A 17,738-nucleotide genomic window follows, 5' to 3' on the forward strand; every position below is an offset into this window, starting at 1 on the left:
AGTTTCCTGGCTCGTCACATTTTCACCAGGTCTCTTGAAAATGTGACGTTTTAAGCCAGGAAACTTCCTGCAATCCAGTGCTCAAATGAAAGTCAACAACTTTATTGTTAAGTTGTGGAGGACTTCAATTATTAATGAATCAAGCATGCAATCAGTTGTGTTGTAGCTGTTTGAAGAATTAATGTAAAGTTGAAAATCGTTTATCAAATTTGACACAACAAGACTTCCCCATGCATTCAATCAATTGTTTTCAAAAAGAATCAAATCCCAACTCTGGTCGTGTTCTACCCTCGACCAGAGAAATTATTATTATTCTCTTGTAACTGCTTGAATTCGTTTAAAATTAAAATTAGTAATTTTGAAAGGACACTTGAAGGTTGGCGTTGTAACCGAAACTAGTCATGTTTGATATAAAATATAATAATGGTAGTAGTGATTTTCCATAATAAAACGTTCAAGTAGCCCAATTAAAATACTCTCAACAAAACTGTCTTGTGTGTAATGGGGTATTTAAAATCGGAATATATTGGGGTTATATTATGTATGGTATTGTGATGGTATTATAAGGTTGTGAGAACAACCCTAGACATTATGGTAACAATTTATAATAGGGGAATCGCTTGGCTTGCGAGAGGTTAAATTGATCTAACTCTATAACTCATGAGAAAGGAACTATATTTTAAAATAATAAACAAAACAGTTATATTTTGGAGAACTAAGTAATCGATTTAATCAAATTGTAACTCAAAATGAAACTGGAAACTTAAATAAAAATAATATTGAGAAAACTTTTTAAACAAACAATAGAATAATTACAGGATTTGCCTTCAATAAAAAAGATGAATAATATATAATAATAAAATTGATAATATTAGCTCACTGAACTCACTGAACCAGGAAAATGGTGTCTCGGAAAAGAAGGGTAGAGCCGGGCCCGATTATCTGCAGTAGATAGCTCCAGGTCCCGTCCTCGTAACCGACTGACTAGAGCCTCTCATTTTTTCCATAATTTTACTTGTCATGAATTTTCACCGTCGTCAACAATTTATCTATTCATTGTGAAAATTCATGACAAATAATAAAATTATGTAGTTCTATTACATCCCCGGGTCCCCCTAAACTTCGGCCCGAAGTTATCGAAAAAACGGCATCTCTTGAATTGTCCGGTTGGCTCTTTCGGCCAGACCTTGACTTTGGTGGTGACTTGATGATCCTAATATGTGTTTGATTCCAAGCTCAACCATAAGGTCATCGACTTTTTTATTTACAAAATGTGTACCTCTATCGGATCGAATTTCTTTTGGAACGCCAAATCGGTATATTAATTTCCATAAGCATTTAGTGGTATTATTTGCGTCGGCGTGTTTACAAGGTTCAGCTAAAATATATCGGGTCAACAATCGTTAGAATGTATGAATAGCCCATTGAGCTCTCTAACGGACCGATGTAGTCCATCATGATACTTGAGAAAGGCTTACTATCACACTTGATGGGTGATAAGAAACCTTGAGGCTTCGTAGTAGGGGTTTTTCTCTCTTGGCAATTTTTACATGATCTTACATAATTCGCAATGTTTTCATACATATTTTCCCAATAATATTTCGATGATATTTTCTCATGGGTTTTATAGATGCCGGTATATCCACCTGTTAAGGAATCATCATGGAATGTTTCAAGGATTTTATTGATAAGAGATCGGGGTACGAGAAGTTTCAATTGATTGGTATGCCCATCAAATTTCTTCAGATAGACAATGTCTTTTTCGATCGTGTATTTTCTCGCCTTTCTAATCGTAGCTGTATCACTATGATTAGGGTTTCGTATTGCATCATATATTTTTCTTATACTCTCATCATTTTTCTGTAAAGTCTTTATGTCTATTTCTTCTATTTCGAATATATTGTAGTTTTCGTCCTTTGTGAGATCAGTTATATCCTTCTCTAGTGGATATCTACTCAGGGCATCAGGTACGTGCATTTGGGCTCCTGGTTTATATTTCAAATCGAACGTGAACTCCGTTAATTTCATAAGTAACTTACTGACTCGAATACTGGGGTTTTTCCAAGTTTTATAGTATTGTAAACTAGCATGATCTGTGTAGATTGTAAACAATCGGCCAATTAAGTATTGTCTGAAATAATTTACACAATACACTATTGATAGAAGTTCAATCTCTCCTACTGCCCAATTTTCTTCATGTTTTGTCAGTTTTCTGGAAACAAAAGCTACTGGATGTAATTTTCCATTGTCATCAGGCTGCGAGATAATGCCCCCTATTCCAACTCGAGAAGCATCTGTGTGTACCACTACCTCCTTATCATTATTAAAATGATGAAGTACGGGTTGTGATAAAAGTTTGCTTTTTATTTCCGAGAATGCGTTCTGCTGATCTTCTTCCCAAGTGATTGGTTTATTCTCGTTATTTTTAGATATCAGATTTGTTAAGGGTCTTGCAATTATAGCGTAGTTTTGAATGAATTTTCGGTAAAATCCACTAAGACCAAGAAATGCTCTGACATCTTTGACAGTTTTGGGTATAGGGTATTTTTCGATAGCTTCCAAGGTTTCGGAAGCGGGTTGTATCCCTTCCTTTGAGACAGTGTGTCCAAGTACTTTAATTTTTCGGTAGAAGAAGTGACATTTAGATGTATTCAATTTTAGTCCTACGTCTTGCAATCTTTTCAAGGTTTTCTCGAGCTGTTGATATTGCTTATCAAATGATTCTCCATAGCTAATGATATCGTCCAAGTAAATCAAAACTCCTCTATACAAATAATCATTGAATACTTGGTTGATTGCTCGTTGGAAAGCATTTGGAGATGTTCTAAGACCAAAAGGTAGTTTTTTGAACGTGTACAGCCCTTTATGAGTTGCAAATGCTACATATTTTCGACAATCTTCGTGTAATGGCTGTTGGAAAAATGCTTGTCTGATATCTAGGGTGGAAAAGTAATCCGAATTGTCAAGAGAATCAAAAATTGTTTGAAGAAGGGGAAGGGGATATCTATCCGGTAATATTTTCTCGTTCAACATTTTATAGTCTACAACCAATCTGAATCCACCGTCTTTTTTAGTAACTAAAAATGCGGGAGAAGCATAATGACTCTGGTTTCACAAACTATTCCTGCTTTTATCAATAACTCTACTTGTCTGTCTATTTCTGTTCTTCGAGCGATAGGTAATCTGTACGGTGACTTAGCAATGGGTGTGTAATCTGTAAGTTTGAACTTGTATTCGGGTAATTTCGCTTCCTCGAAATCAATTTCGTTTGTTGAAAATAGGTGTTTGTATTTATTGATGAGTCTTTTCGCTTTGGAATTTTGCTCTGGTGTAAGATCTTTATTAATATCTATTTCACAACCCCCTCCATCGAATAGAACAGAGTCTACTAATGAAACAGATTCGTCGTAATTACAAACTTCTCCTTCAATTTCACCAATAATAGTTTCATGCAACAATCTTATATCTTGCCTTCCTAGATTCAAAATTCTAATTTCACTCATGTTTGTTTCAAAATCATCCTCATTCCAAAGCACATGCAATTTTTTATTATGTAATAACGATTCATTTGGAGTAAAATGGGATACTTTGAGCAATTTTTGTGTTAGATTGACTTTGACATTCACGTCTTTTTGAGCGGGGATTATTGTTGGCATTGAGAAAAAACTGCCTGACAAATTCTATCGCTTTGGATTGTTCATCTTTCATTGATACAGAAGATATTATATTACATGTGATTTCTTCTTTATCAATTGAATTTGGAGAATAATTATCAAATGGAAATTCAGCGCTTTGTTTTTCAAATCCGGATCCCAAGTTCATATCCGATTCGTCTAGGCTCGGGATCCTGTATTCGAGTTTTTTGATAAGAAAAAACAATCGTCTTTCCAGTGATTATTCCTCTTACAGTATGTACAGAATCTAGTCCTATTAGGGTTGATTGGTGTCCTGTAATTGACTGATGTTGATTGTGTGTAATTATTGTTTGTATAAGGTTGTCTTTGGAAATTGTTCTGATTTGTTTCGTGTGGGAAGACGTTTCCGCTCCTATTTCCAAACTGTCTATTAGGATTAGGATTATGTGATTGTGTGTTTCTGTCGCGATCATTGTAATTATTATTGTTTGAATAAGGTTGTCTTTGGAAGTTGTTCTGATTTGTTTCGTGTGGGGAAAAGTTTCCGCTCCTATTTCCAAACTGTCTATTAGGATTGGGATTTTGTGATTGACCTACATTTCTACTCAAATTTTTCACCACAATACTCAGATCGTTCAATTTCTTCTCTAAAGTATCTACTACATTTATTTTTTGGACAGGCTGTTCGATTGAAGCATTATGCATTCCTAACTTTTTGTCTAGAAGGAAGCGAGATCTTTCATATTTGGCGAGATTTTTCTCTAAATCTTCAACTGATGCATTGTCCATGAAAGCAACATGTTGCAATGCTCCTACGTCTAAGCCTCTCAAAACATATCCTACTATTCTTTTCTCTGACATTTGAGGCTCAAGAATGTGACAAAGTTTTATTATATCTGCTGTGTATTCTGTGTATGTTTCTGTTGGTAATTTGTTTCTGTTTTCGAGTTTTTGTCTGGTTGTCTCTTCATGAACAGGGTCTACAAGTTTACTTTTTAAGTGGCCTACTGCATCAAGAAATGTCGCGTTTTCATTTTTATCCGAAAATATGTCGAAAATTGCCAATGCTGTTTTCTTGAGGTAGAGGGGTAAATACAAGATTTTATCATCCTCATCCCACTTATTTATTTTTGCTGCCCTATTGAAGGTTTTCAACCACTCGTTGAAGTCTTCACTCTTTGTACCCCCATAGCTTTCGGGTTTCGCAAAGGGTCTTTTATCATTCCCTGCCATATTATTTTCTGGAATTAGGATATTTGCTAAGTTATCGGGAGCTACTGTGTCGTAGATGTGTTCTTGATTTCTGCCTAGCTTGCCTACTATTCGCTCGTAATCGGCTAACATAGGGAAGATAATACGATCGCGTTGAGACAGGGACCCTAACTTAAGTAATCGACTTAGAGCATCTCTAGCTCCTGAATCGTGGTCCACATAAATACAAACTTTTTTTGCCAAGTCAACAGCGAATCTCAAGTATTCAATATTAACAGATTGAGGGATGTGAATACCTAACTGTTTGCCTAGCTCTAATAATTCTGATTTATCCAGAGATTTTACTTTTAAATCAATAGGTAAACGTAATAATGAAACCTCGAATTCACTAGGTGATTGTTCAGAGTCACTAGAACTAGAGCTACTCATCTCAATATAACAATAATAACAATTATCATATTTACCCTGTACGTTGAGAGAATAGAGGACATAATTATACGAGATCAAACACAGAATATAATAATTATGATAATGACCTGAAATGAAAATGTCAATAGATAATTTGAAGGCTAATCTTGTCAATTAATAAACTCTTTCTCATGAGAACGACGCCCAACACCATGTAATGGGGTATTTAAAGTTGGAATATATTGGGGTTATATTATGTATGGTATTGTGATGGTATTATAAGGTTGTGAGAACAACCCTAGACATTATGGTAACAATTTATAATAGGGGAATCGCTTGGCTTGCGAGAGGTTAAATTGATCTAACTCTATAACTCATGAGAAAGGAACTATATTTTAAAATAATAAACAAAACAGTTATATTTTGGAGAACTAAGTAATCGATTTAATCAAATTGTAACTCAAAATGAAACTGGAAACTTAAATAAAAATAATATTGAGAAAACTTTTTAAACAAACAATAGAATAATTACAGGATTTGCCTTCAATAAAAAAGATGAATAATATATAATAATAAAATTGATAATATTAGCTCACTGAACTCACTGAACCAGGAAAATGGTGTCTCGGAAAAGAAGGGTAGAGCCGGGCCCGATTATCTGCAGTAGATAGCTCCAGGTCCCGTCCTCGTAACCGACTGACTAGATCATTACACTATACATTATATTGCTTACTGTGTTACTACTTGATTCATCATTATTTCGTATAATTTCTGTATTTTACTATACACTTGGATCATATTTATGTATTTTCCACAATCGCATGTTTTCCGACTTTCCGGCTGGCGATCGTGTGATCAAGCCGTAAATGCTGTGTGTTTAATTATTGTGTATTTATAGTTCAATGGAGAATAAAAGCATTTTTCTATTCTATTCTAAGTTATAATAATATATTTTATTCTATTCTATAAGGTGGTGGAAGAGTTCAACAAGCCGGACAGCTCGGACTTTATCTTCATGCTGAGTTCGAAGGCGGGCGGCTGCGGCTTGAACCTGATTGGCGCCAACCGGCTGGTCATGTTCGACCCGGACTGGAATCCGGCCAATGACGACCAAGCCATGGCCAGGGTGTGGCGTGACGGCCAGAAGAAGCCCTGTTTCGTGTACCGGCTGCTTTGTGTACGTGTTCTCTATTCACCATTCAAACTTATTAAGAAATAGCAGGTAACCCGTGCTCCGCAAGGTCTTAAAAACTTGGAAAACTGAAAGCTTGACCTAATACTGAAATCTTGAAGAATTTAAAATAAGCCTATAACCATCCTCGGTAAATTAATAATCTTTATGCTAATCAGTCCAGTCCAATAGTTCAGACGTGATGATGCATCATTCGTGAATTTCATATCCCGTAAGTGTATAAGCCGATTCTTTCCTTTATTATATTATAGATGAATAATGAAAATTGATTAAAATAATAATTTCATAATTTTCAATAAGTAAACTTTTATAAAACACAACAGTTTAATGAACTATCTTGATTCATTGCTTTTCTGGTTAAAAAAATAATAATAGCCATCGATATTACATCTTATATTCTGTATTTAACTGGCAATAAATTGCAAGCATCACTAGCGTAGCCAGGATTTTGAAATGGGGGGGGGGTGACCAAAAATTTTGAGCCTGTTTTTCAGGCTCATGGGGGGAGGGTTGCAACCTTCACTAAGGCACTGAGAAGCAGCTTTACAGTAGTGGAAAACTACATATAGAACCCAATAATGAAGTGAAATTCTATTTATTTTTGAAACCTACATCTTTAAAATTATGGTTTCCGAGATAATTTGATTTTAAGGCTGTGCTAATTTGATCTATCCCGGTAGTTGGAAAGGACCAATCAAGACAGTAATTCCAGATTTTGTCTAGCATCTCGCTCGGTGTGTGTGTATTGTTGGGAACCTTATGTTTGAATACCCTTGTTTTTTTTTTGATGATATGAGAATTGAAGAGTTAGGGACAAGCCACATGGAGAGATTCGAGGCATTTCTGCACAGGCAGCTCACGAGTCGGCACGACAGACACAATTGGTTGGGCAGGAAACTCATTCTATACCCCAACCCAATCAGGTACCTTTGGGCTTTATTGTTTCTGAAGGATTATATAATTATTTTGTAAATTTTTTCATGTTATGAAAACTTATAGGACAATAAAGACGTTTCAAAATCAAAACCAATCAGCAAATTAGAAAGTTTTAAGATAGGCCCTTATGCTGCGGTGTGTATTGCGTATGTTATTTGTTTGAAATTTAATAGTTATGCCACAGTACAGTGTGCTGTGTGTATTTAATTTGTTGGGAATTGCATAGTTATGCTGCAGTGTATGTTGTTTGTTTGATGTGATGGAAATTTGAGAGTTATGCTACAATGTCTAGCAGTCAGATTTTTTACAATAAATGAATTAATCACTCAATAAATAATAATTCACTCATTGTAAAAAATCTGACTACTAGTCGTTCTTTTTAATAGCAAAGAGTGATTCAATAATAAGCAGTTCGTGATGGTAAACAACATTGAAGACTACAATGTCTGATTGTATGGTATGAGATGTAGTGGTATTTCTCCATAATTGAAAGAATAAGACGTTGATGTTGTCAATACCACTGCATATTTATTCGAAAATTAATTCATCTTACAGAATCAGGTTTCATGGTAATACCATAGAGAAACGATAGCATAAGTAGATATCCCATGGTATAGGGCGTTTATGTCGCAACTTTTACTATTATCCCAAGCCGATAGTTCACGTAGTTCTTTCCTATGCAGCTGTGTGACGCTGGTAGTCTCTCAAATGTGCCGTTCATACACTATCACCCCAACAAAACAGTAAAAATTGACAGTAATCGACAGTAATCGGCTTGAGATAACAGTAAAAGTTGCGACATAAATTCCCTATACCATGGGATATCTACTTACGCTATTGTTTCTCTATGGTAATACCTACCCCATCTTCAGCTGAACTGATGTGTTTGTTATTGTTGAATGAACAGGAAATTCAATTTTAAGTTATGTGTTGGGGTTGTAAAAGGGAAGGAGAATGAAAAATGTTAGTGGAAATAGATGGATTAATGATGAAATTGATGTTTATATATTTTTAATATGACTAGAATTTCATTTACAATGTAATTTTCCATTCTGAAAATATTAGTATAGTTTGATTTCATCATTAATCCATCTATTCCCACTAACAGTTTTCATTCTCCTTCCCATTTTTCATCCTCCACACACCCGGTCGTGTGTTAATGTTATATCCTTCTTAGAGAATCGACAATTATTTGTTGAAACACCGCCGATTTGTGAAGTTACATCACATTATTATACTATCGTAATTCTAATTGCATTCTATATTTATTTTCATTGATTAATTATTTATACTTTGTGAAATTCGTTGAATAACTAGCATTATCGAGATTTAATGTAAATTAGTGTATAAGCCAGTAAATATTGTAACATACATAAATAAAGAAATCTAATCTAATCCCTTTTACAACCCCAACACATAACCTAAAATTGAATTTCCTGTTCCTTCAACAATAACAAACACATCAGTTCAGCTGAAGATGTTATGGTAGGTGTTACCATGAAACCTGGTTCTGTAAGATGAATTAATTTTCGAATAAATTGAAGTGGTATTGACAACATCAACGTCTTATTCTTTCAACTACGATGTCTGTTGTGTATTTGATGTGTTGGAAATTGCCTAGTTATGCTATAATTTGTGTTGTGTTGTGAAGAGTTGTGTGTTGTGTTGTGTAGACAGGGACAATAGAGGAGAAGATGCTGCAACGGCAGGCGCACAAGAAGGCGCTCAGTTCGAGTGTGGTGGACTGCGAGGAGGAGGTGGCCAGACATTTCAGCATAGCGGAGTTGAGGAGTCTCTTTCAACTTGAGGAGAACACTGCCAGCGACACTCATGACAAGTAACTACTTTCACCTATTCAATCAATTTACTGTCGAAAATTTGGTAATGTTACAACCACGCCAGTTTCAATATCCTTGACACGAATAAACATCACACAACAGGGAAATTATAGCTCAAATAATATAATATGTTGAAAACACTCAGGGCTGGTTGCACAAATTCAAAGTTTTTGCCATGAGAAAAATAATTTTCAAAAATAATAAAGCAGTTGAATACCTAATAATAAATGTAATATATTGAAATAAATAATACTAAAAGTATTATAATTTTTAATCGGTTGAATTGTAACCGTGATTAAATGCCACGATAACCAATCAGACCTAGGCAATACAACTTTGATACAAAGGCAAAAATACTGGATGAATGTATAAATTTATCACATGTCCTATCAATAGTACTGTGAATTGAATGAGAGAGATTTTTTGCCTCAATTTCGCTCACAACACTTGAAAATTGTAAACAATTCAAATAAAAGGCAGTCATTTTAAATTATATCAATCTAGTTTATAGAGTTTACTCTAGTTTAATAGATCGATTATGGTGTTACAACCGAAACTGGTATTTAAAATTTTTTGCCAAAAATGGTTTCAATAAATTGGTGGTTTTGACAATATGAAGTCGTTTTCATTAAATAAGTATATCTAACGCAATATTACCTTCTCAACAGTTCAGGCATTCATCTTCCTGTCCTGTGGTGTTTTTACATTTGAAAGGAATAGAAAAGTTGAAGTTTCATGTCTTTCATTCTAGTTTCATTCTGTATTTTCTTTATCCTTTATGCAGATAGTACCCCTTTCAAACTGGCAGCGTCTATATACAGAGATGGGTAGGGAGGTATGGATGATTTGAAATAGCAGTTACTCACTCATTTTTAAACGAAACTCAAAATTTATTTTTTTATTTTGTACCTTGAATGTTGCCATTATAAAAATTAAAGAGGAAAAAAGTGAAACATTGATTTTGTACGAAAAATAACATGTGTTAAATGCTGTCTATTTTTGTCCATACACTCCTGTAGACGTTGTGAGAAGTTGTCCATACTCCTCTGAAGCATTGCACGTGGTACCGCTCGAACTTATTGTTCACTCAGAGATTCAAGGGTTCGTGAATTGTTTATGTATACACGTGCTTTCAGGTAGCCCCATAAAACTTACTATTGGCACTTACTTTTTTCGAGAAAACGGCCGAACCGTCACTGTCAATATGGATCGTTACCTAACGATGCTGCGTGAACTTTTCTGCCAAATTGAGAAGACGACGTATCAACGTCAATACTATATGGTTTCAACAAGATGCCATACATCGAGAGCAGCTATGGAATTTCTAAGGCAGACCTTCCCTGGACGCCTCATTTCGTTGCGTGGAGATGTGGAGTGGCCTCCTCGGTAACCGGACCTATCACCTTGTGACTATTTTTTATGGGGCTACCTAAAAGCACGTGTATGCATGAACAAACCACGAATCCTTGAAGCGCTGAGTGAAACATTAACACAATAAATTCGTGCGGTACCACGTGCAATGCTTCAGAGGAGTATGGACAACTTCTCACAACGTCTACAGGAGTGTATGGACAAAAACGGACAGCATTTAACAGATTTTTTTGTACATAATCAATGTTTTAATTTTTTCCTCTTTAGTTTTTATAATGGCAACATCCAAGGTACACACTAAAAAAATTTTTGAGTTTCGTTTAAAAATGTGTAATTGTTATTTCAAATCATCCATACCTCCCTACCCAACTCTGTATATAGACGCTGCCACAATTGTCAATTGCTATCAGTATAATCCTGAAACGATTATTTTATTTAATTATTGTATGATTCAGAGGCAGAATAAAGTTCATTTTCATTCTATTTTTAATGATATATATTTTCATACGGGCTCAAAAGTTATTGTAGAACATACGGACAAACAAACAGACAGACGACTTTGGCCTTGAGTCAAAAGTATATGCTTTGCATCTTTTTATGTTATTCAGGTTTTATTTATAAATACTTTGTTCAATTTTCAGAATCAAGTGCAAGCGCTGCGTGAACGGCATCCAGGTGAAGCCTCCTCCGCCGGACAGTGATTGCACTAATGACTTCTCATGTTGGCACCACTGCAGGGACAAGCGCTGGCTGGTCGATCCCATCCTCAAGCAGTGCTGGCCTGGAGGGGTGTCGTTCGTCTTCTACCAGCACTCGCAGAAGGCCCCTGAGGAGAGGAAGTGTGCGGCTGAGGAGAAGGAAACTGATGAGAAAGAAGAGGAGGAAAAGGAAAGTGAGAAAGAAAACGTTGAGGAGGAAAGTGAGGCAGAGGAGAGTAGTGCGCAAGAGAGCAGCGCTGAGAGAGTAGTAGTGAAGATGACTGAAGATGGTCCAGTCATTCATATGTGCGATATCTCAAATGTGCAAGTGTTTGAACTTGTTGTTCGTGTTTATTATCTAAAATTATCTAAACACTTGAAATAATATTTATATATTGTCATTTCAAAGCCAAAATCCTAAACTTTCCTTTTACCTGTAAAACCTAATTGAAAAAACCTCTTAGATTATGTTCAACTATACAAATTGAAATCTCGCAGATCTGAGGCACTCGCCACTAGAAGGTTGAAATAGAAGATAAATAGAAATTGAGATGGTCGAAGGGAAATAGAGTACTGCGCATGCGTTCTGTTTCACTTGCTATCCGTTTTGATTAGCAGGCAGGGCAGCCAACCTGACGTCCTTTTCACTACCGGTAGCTGACCTTTTCCTCGTGTTTGAACCATCTATAGCAAGGTGAAATGACTCACTGATTAGGAAATGTCACTCTGTTCTTTGGAAATTAGAAAGAAATTGAGTTGGATAATCAATGAAACAATTATTGTCAGTTCTAGAAATGAAATCCAGGGCAAATGTAGTGAATTCAGTGCAGAAGAGGTTAGCGGTGATGATTGGGGAGGTGAATCATTGATTAAAAAAAATGATACTGGTAGAATATGCCATTCAGTTTCACAGAAACTATTAAAATCAAAAGATTGAGACACAAATATTTTCGATTCCAGGAATGAAATCAAGGAAAGCAATTAAGACGAAAAAAGTGCTGAAGATTCATGATGATGATGACTACGAAGGTGGATTTAATTACTGATATCAATGATAAACTGTCAATTTCAAAAATGATTTTTGACAATTTCAAAAGTTGATGAGTATTGATGATGATGATTAGGAAGGTGAATTTAGTTACTAATATCAATGAAAAAATATTGTCGATTTCATAAATATAATAATTGAGGAAAAAATTGATTAACGCTTAATAACGATTAGTTGGATGAATTTTATTCAATCAAAGCTGTAGTTTCTGAGTATTGCTGTGCTCCATTCAATAGTTGAAATTTATTGATAACCTGGACATTAACTTGTGCGAATCATAATTGAAAAATAATAGTTTAATCGGATTACTTTTTTCAGAGGATGTATTGAAATAGTTATTTTTTTATCTTTGAAGCCTACTGTTTTTGTATATACTTTTCCAACATCTACGTTATGAAGAAGCGGTATAATATCAAATTATGTTCTTGCATTCCGATGTATAAATTTAAATTATTTTAATTTGTGTTTATGTAAATAATTAATGTAATATACCAAATATGAAGACCAATATAACTTACTATTAATTCCAATATGTCATTAATTGATTTTATTGCTCCTAAATTTTCATTTTCTCATGTACTTATGTACGTAGTTATATCTCTGTTCAGTTTCTTAACATCATAACATATAAATAATATTATATTATATATTTGGTTATTTACATCATGATCATACTGCAGTTTCAAACAGCCCGCGCTTGAGACTACCCAGCCGTACAGTGGCGCTACCTGGTGTCGTTTTCGGAACTAGCCTTGGAATGCAGCCCCCACCATGCTTGCGTGACGAAGCAAATTTGGCTGCGTGGTACGTGGAAGGGAAGGAAGCCGTTCGAAATTATTGGGAACACAAAGCACTACGGACAGAGAATTGAGAATATTGACACTGAGAAGACGCCATTGAAGAGTTTCGAACCTGTGAACTGTTGGTAACCGCACGTATCCACTCTAAAATTGAAGGGATGGGTTAGGCCTACTCAATTATTGAAATTCCTCTAAAAATGCGTAGTACCATCTAGAATACTACTACTATTAATTCAAGTGTATAAACATAATAATAGTGTTACACCATCTGGGGGGCATTCAATTCAGCAATAAAACAAACTATACCTTCAACATGGCCCTGAAAAGTGAAACCCTGCATAAGGCTCCTAATGAAGGAATCAATAACGATGCTATTTTAAGGTGCAGTAAAAATGTATACACAGTGATGAGAACAATAGACTCATCCCATGTATATCTATCTACCTTCTACAACTAAATTTAATTGATTTAATTTATTGTATAATTAGCTTGTAAGTAGTTTCATAAAATCCTCCATACTATAGAGGCAGCCATTATATTGTTGGGTGGGGCTCTGAGAATTTTAGGTAGGCTATACTAAATCGTGATAATACTTAAATGCTTGTAAAAATAACAAAAACTACTAATGACCTATCATTTTCAACAAGAATATGTTTTGTGGCTTCATATACATTTTTATTTGATTTTAATTTGAAACTAATTACTCCAGATTTCCCTATCAATAAAACTAATCAATGTTGCCTCTTGGGTAAAATTCTCATCCTCCTAGAGAAAAAATGGTTTGTATTTATTTTCATTTCAAGCTTGATTTGCATGCAATTACGTAAACCTAAATAGGTAGGTAAAGTTTATTTTCTGATAGTTGAAAGTTTTTCTTCTTTTTACGTTTTTCTAATATGTTTTCTTGGTTTATTCCGATTTTTCAAAATAGAAAACCAATCTTCGTTTTGGCACAGATTGTGCTATTTTTGGGCTCGTAATGTTTATGATGATGATGATTATGAAACTGGCCCCAGATTTAGATTTGGTCCTGTTCCTTGCTGGGGCAAATGGTGTTGGCTTGGGTAAATGGAGGGGATTGAGCGAGCCTGGCGCTGGCACTTGCTTGAGAGGGGAAGCCAAGGCCGAATTGGTTTGTGAGAGTTGGAATGCAGCTCTTCGCTCAGCTGTTCACTCACTCAGGTTTTGTCTCTTCTCTCACGAGAGGAAATTTTGTTGAGGTCCCCGGCCTAGTCCAGTACGGTCCTATCTCCTATGGTATTTAGAGATATTACGCTACAAATGAATGCTACAAACACTAGTGAGGACGAATGGTAGGTTAAAAGTGATCATCAAATACTACTACTTTATTTCAATGAATACAATAAAGTTGATACTAATTTAGAAACTGCGTTCCGTATTAACGTACGCGTTGAAAGTCTTGACTGTTCTGGACATCCCCCCGTACGTCGGTTTGTTCCTTTGTTCGTTGTTTGTTCGATACCGTTGTCAACGCCATTTTAGATTTAGTTTTCACCTCTCTGAGTCTCGATGATGACCTTCTGTGATGACCTTCCTCTCCGTAATACTTGACAAAAACATTGTCTACTTCTTCTATAAACTATTTTTTTCAACCCCGTACGGTATTCATTCATTCATGGGATTTTTCCTAGGAGTTGGTTCCAAAAATAAACGAGCTCGTGGTGGGTGGTAGGGGGACGTTGGCTGAGAAAGCACTGTATCGATTAGATAATCCACTTTGCCGTTTGCTTGTTCTGTCTAATCTCACTCTCAAAAACTATTCATTCCGTTCACTAACAGTTTAAATATACCACTTGATTGTGGAAGGAAAACACTTGATACAATTTCAATAAATCAATCTTCTACTAAAATCAACTAAATAGGCTATATATATCTTGAACACTTGGAAATATTAAATTGATTAGATAACGTACTTGGGCCCGGTTGCACAAAAGCTGGTTGAATTTTAATCGGGATTAATTTCACGAGAACCAGAGAAGGCTATTTTCTAAAAGAAGCTTCTCCGAAATCACGATTAAAATTTAACCGGCTTCTGTGCAACCGCTACTTAAATTTGTTCAAATTAATTACCCTCTTCGTATATTTTTTTAAAGTCGTACTCACACCCTTTCTTGAATCAATTTATTTAAAGGCAATTAAGATCAACATTTAAACTAGCGTACCTATGTTAATAAGATAATAAAAAATAGGTGAACTTTACATAATTAAAATGTTAATTAATCAAATGATGATAGTGAATTTTTAAATTGAATTAACTATAATAATCTTTATTTATAGAGACAACAGGTGAAACCCCATTTTGCCTCCTTCGCAAATTATGATAGGTAACGAACAATTCAAATACAAAATAATATTAAAATTCAATAATTTTTAAAGAGCATAATATGGCAATAATATATTTTCCACAATGGATAAATTCAACATTTTTAACAGACCAAATCATGGATTAGATGTTTTTTGAGATCAATGATCAGAATATAATCGTCCCCAACCATAACAATTTTCACTTTAAATAAAAAATTTTCTTTTGTGAATAAAGTGTTGTTAGGTAACGTTGGAGACCAATCTTGCTGATCAACCCACCAAGAGATAACGATAATGATAACGATCCCATTTCTTATAAAAGATAACTCCAATATTTCCTTCCAAAAACGAAATTCTCAAATAATTTTTCATCAAGGGCAATGGGATCACTTTTTGTTATATGTGTGCCCTTTTCTTACTCTTTTATTCTGCAAAGTGTCTGTATGAACTATAATAAGCTGTAATAATTATTATTCCAATTAGACTCTATTTTATTATGTTAATGATTGAATGAATGCGTCATCATTGAAGCTGTTTACTCTCCAATTTTCAATTCATTGCTTTTGCAATTTGTGATTGATTCGTTTGTTCTTACTAGCTCTGTAGAATTGACAGGTGTTCATCTGCTCTCAAGACAATTCGTTATCTTTGTTGTTTTGCAGCTTAATTTCTCGGTCCTCAGTAATTTATACACAAGAAGTGTTCCCGTAAAGTGTTATCGAATTCCGGTGAAAAAGTTTGGACAGAACTCTTCAAACCACTTGATTTTTCAAATTGAATATTAGATTTGAAAATCCCTGAATTTCTTTAACCTTGGGTATTGAGAACCTACCTTACTTTACTGATGACTCTCGGTCTTGAGATGAAATTGTAAGCATCTTATTATGATCAAATTGAATTTATTCGCTGAAATTTATTCATCTGATTTAATGATGGTTTAACAGTTCTAAAGATACTAATGGTTCTGGATCATCATTTGTCAAGAGAAACATGAACTTTAAAAATAGCACTTTTCAATGCATTATTCCAAGTTGAATAAACTATCTAGTTGGATAATTAAAGCTTGAGAAATAATAGCAAATACTCAACTATAATACGGCATTGTTAGTATGGTAACTTATGCTATTTTCAATAGAGAATATTTGTTTAACTAACAAAAAATTCATTTTGAAAAACTATTTCGTATAATATATTATTCTGTCTACATTTCAGTATTCACATGAATGGACATACCTTACAGTATTGTTATTGTTAGACCCAATCGATAAATTATTTATATAAGACTAGGAGGTAACCCGTGCTCCGCAAGGGTCGAATAAAAAACTTGACGTATTGAAATCTTGAAGAATCTAAAATATGCCTATAACCATCCTCGGCAAATTAAGATAGGTATTGATGTGAAAAATTTCAATTTAATCAGTTCCGAAATTCAGATGTGATGATGCGTCATTCGTGAATTTCTTATCCCGTACGTGTATAAGCCAGTTCTTTCCTTTATTGCATATAATAATTATGCTATTTATATTACATATAAATATTAAATTATTTATTATATGATTGTCAAGACTTATTGTCTGTAATCAGATCATGGGATCAATAACTTGATAATTTATACTGTACCAATATGATGCTATGATGATGATGATGATGATATCAGTATCAATTGCTTGGTATGACATCTTATACTCTCAAAAAGTTTTTCTTCTTTAGATGAATATTTCACTTCAAGTCTGCTATTTATTTTTCTGCTCTCGTGAATGATGCTTTGTTAGTAATTATTGAAAAGAAAAAGATTTCTCATCGAAATAAACTCTATTCTCATTCTACTGTATCAACTATAATATTCGACTTGTTTTTCCCTTCAAAACAATCTTGTATATTGACTAGTAGGCTTGGCTGCTTGAAATAACAGATTAATATTCACCCATAGACTAATTCATGTTATTCTTACTAATTAATATTGACCTCTATTTTCAAATATCCCAATATACCAATGAAAGCCATTAAAATACACTATTGCGACTCTGGATTTAAAGTCTGATACAGCAGTGCTGTTTTAAACAGCCTGTTTATAGATCCAAGACCAATAAATAGGGTAGGATAGCAATCAGTGTGTCGAGAAAAGAGATTGAAAACGCTAGTTTGTATCGCATCGGGCTGGTTGTCGGGTGATTGGAACAGAAACTATTTTTAGCAAAACGTTTGAGATTCTATCAGTCATTTCTCACCACTGGAACAACAATATAGCAGCAGAGGGTTCTACTTGGAGGGAAAC

The 17,738-nt window shown here is 34.6% G+C and overlaps 1 protein-coding gene across 1 annotated transcript in view; it reads left to right on the forward strand.

Moving 5' to 3' along the window:
* Positions 1-12,866, forward strand: part of LOC111052761 (DNA repair and recombination protein RAD54-like) — a 33,126-nt gene extending 20,260 nt beyond the window's left edge. The window contains exons 11-13 of the mRNA XM_039430209.1: positions 6,226-6,432; positions 9,057-9,220; positions 11,234-12,866. Of these exons, the coding sequence (XP_039286143.1) occupies positions 6,226-6,432; positions 9,057-9,220; positions 11,234-11,675 (813 nt within the window). The 3' untranslated portion in view covers positions 11,676-12,866. The remainder of the gene's footprint in view (positions 1-6,225; positions 6,433-9,056; positions 9,221-11,233) is intronic.
* The last annotated feature ends 4,872 nt before the right edge of the window (positions 12,867-17,738 follow it).

This window comes from Nilaparvata lugens, chromosome 6, assembly GCF_014356525.2.
Source record: "Nilaparvata lugens isolate BPH chromosome 6, ASM1435652v1, whole genome shotgun sequence".
NCBI lineage: Eukaryota > Metazoa > Arthropoda > Insecta > Hemiptera > Delphacidae > Nilaparvata > Nilaparvata lugens.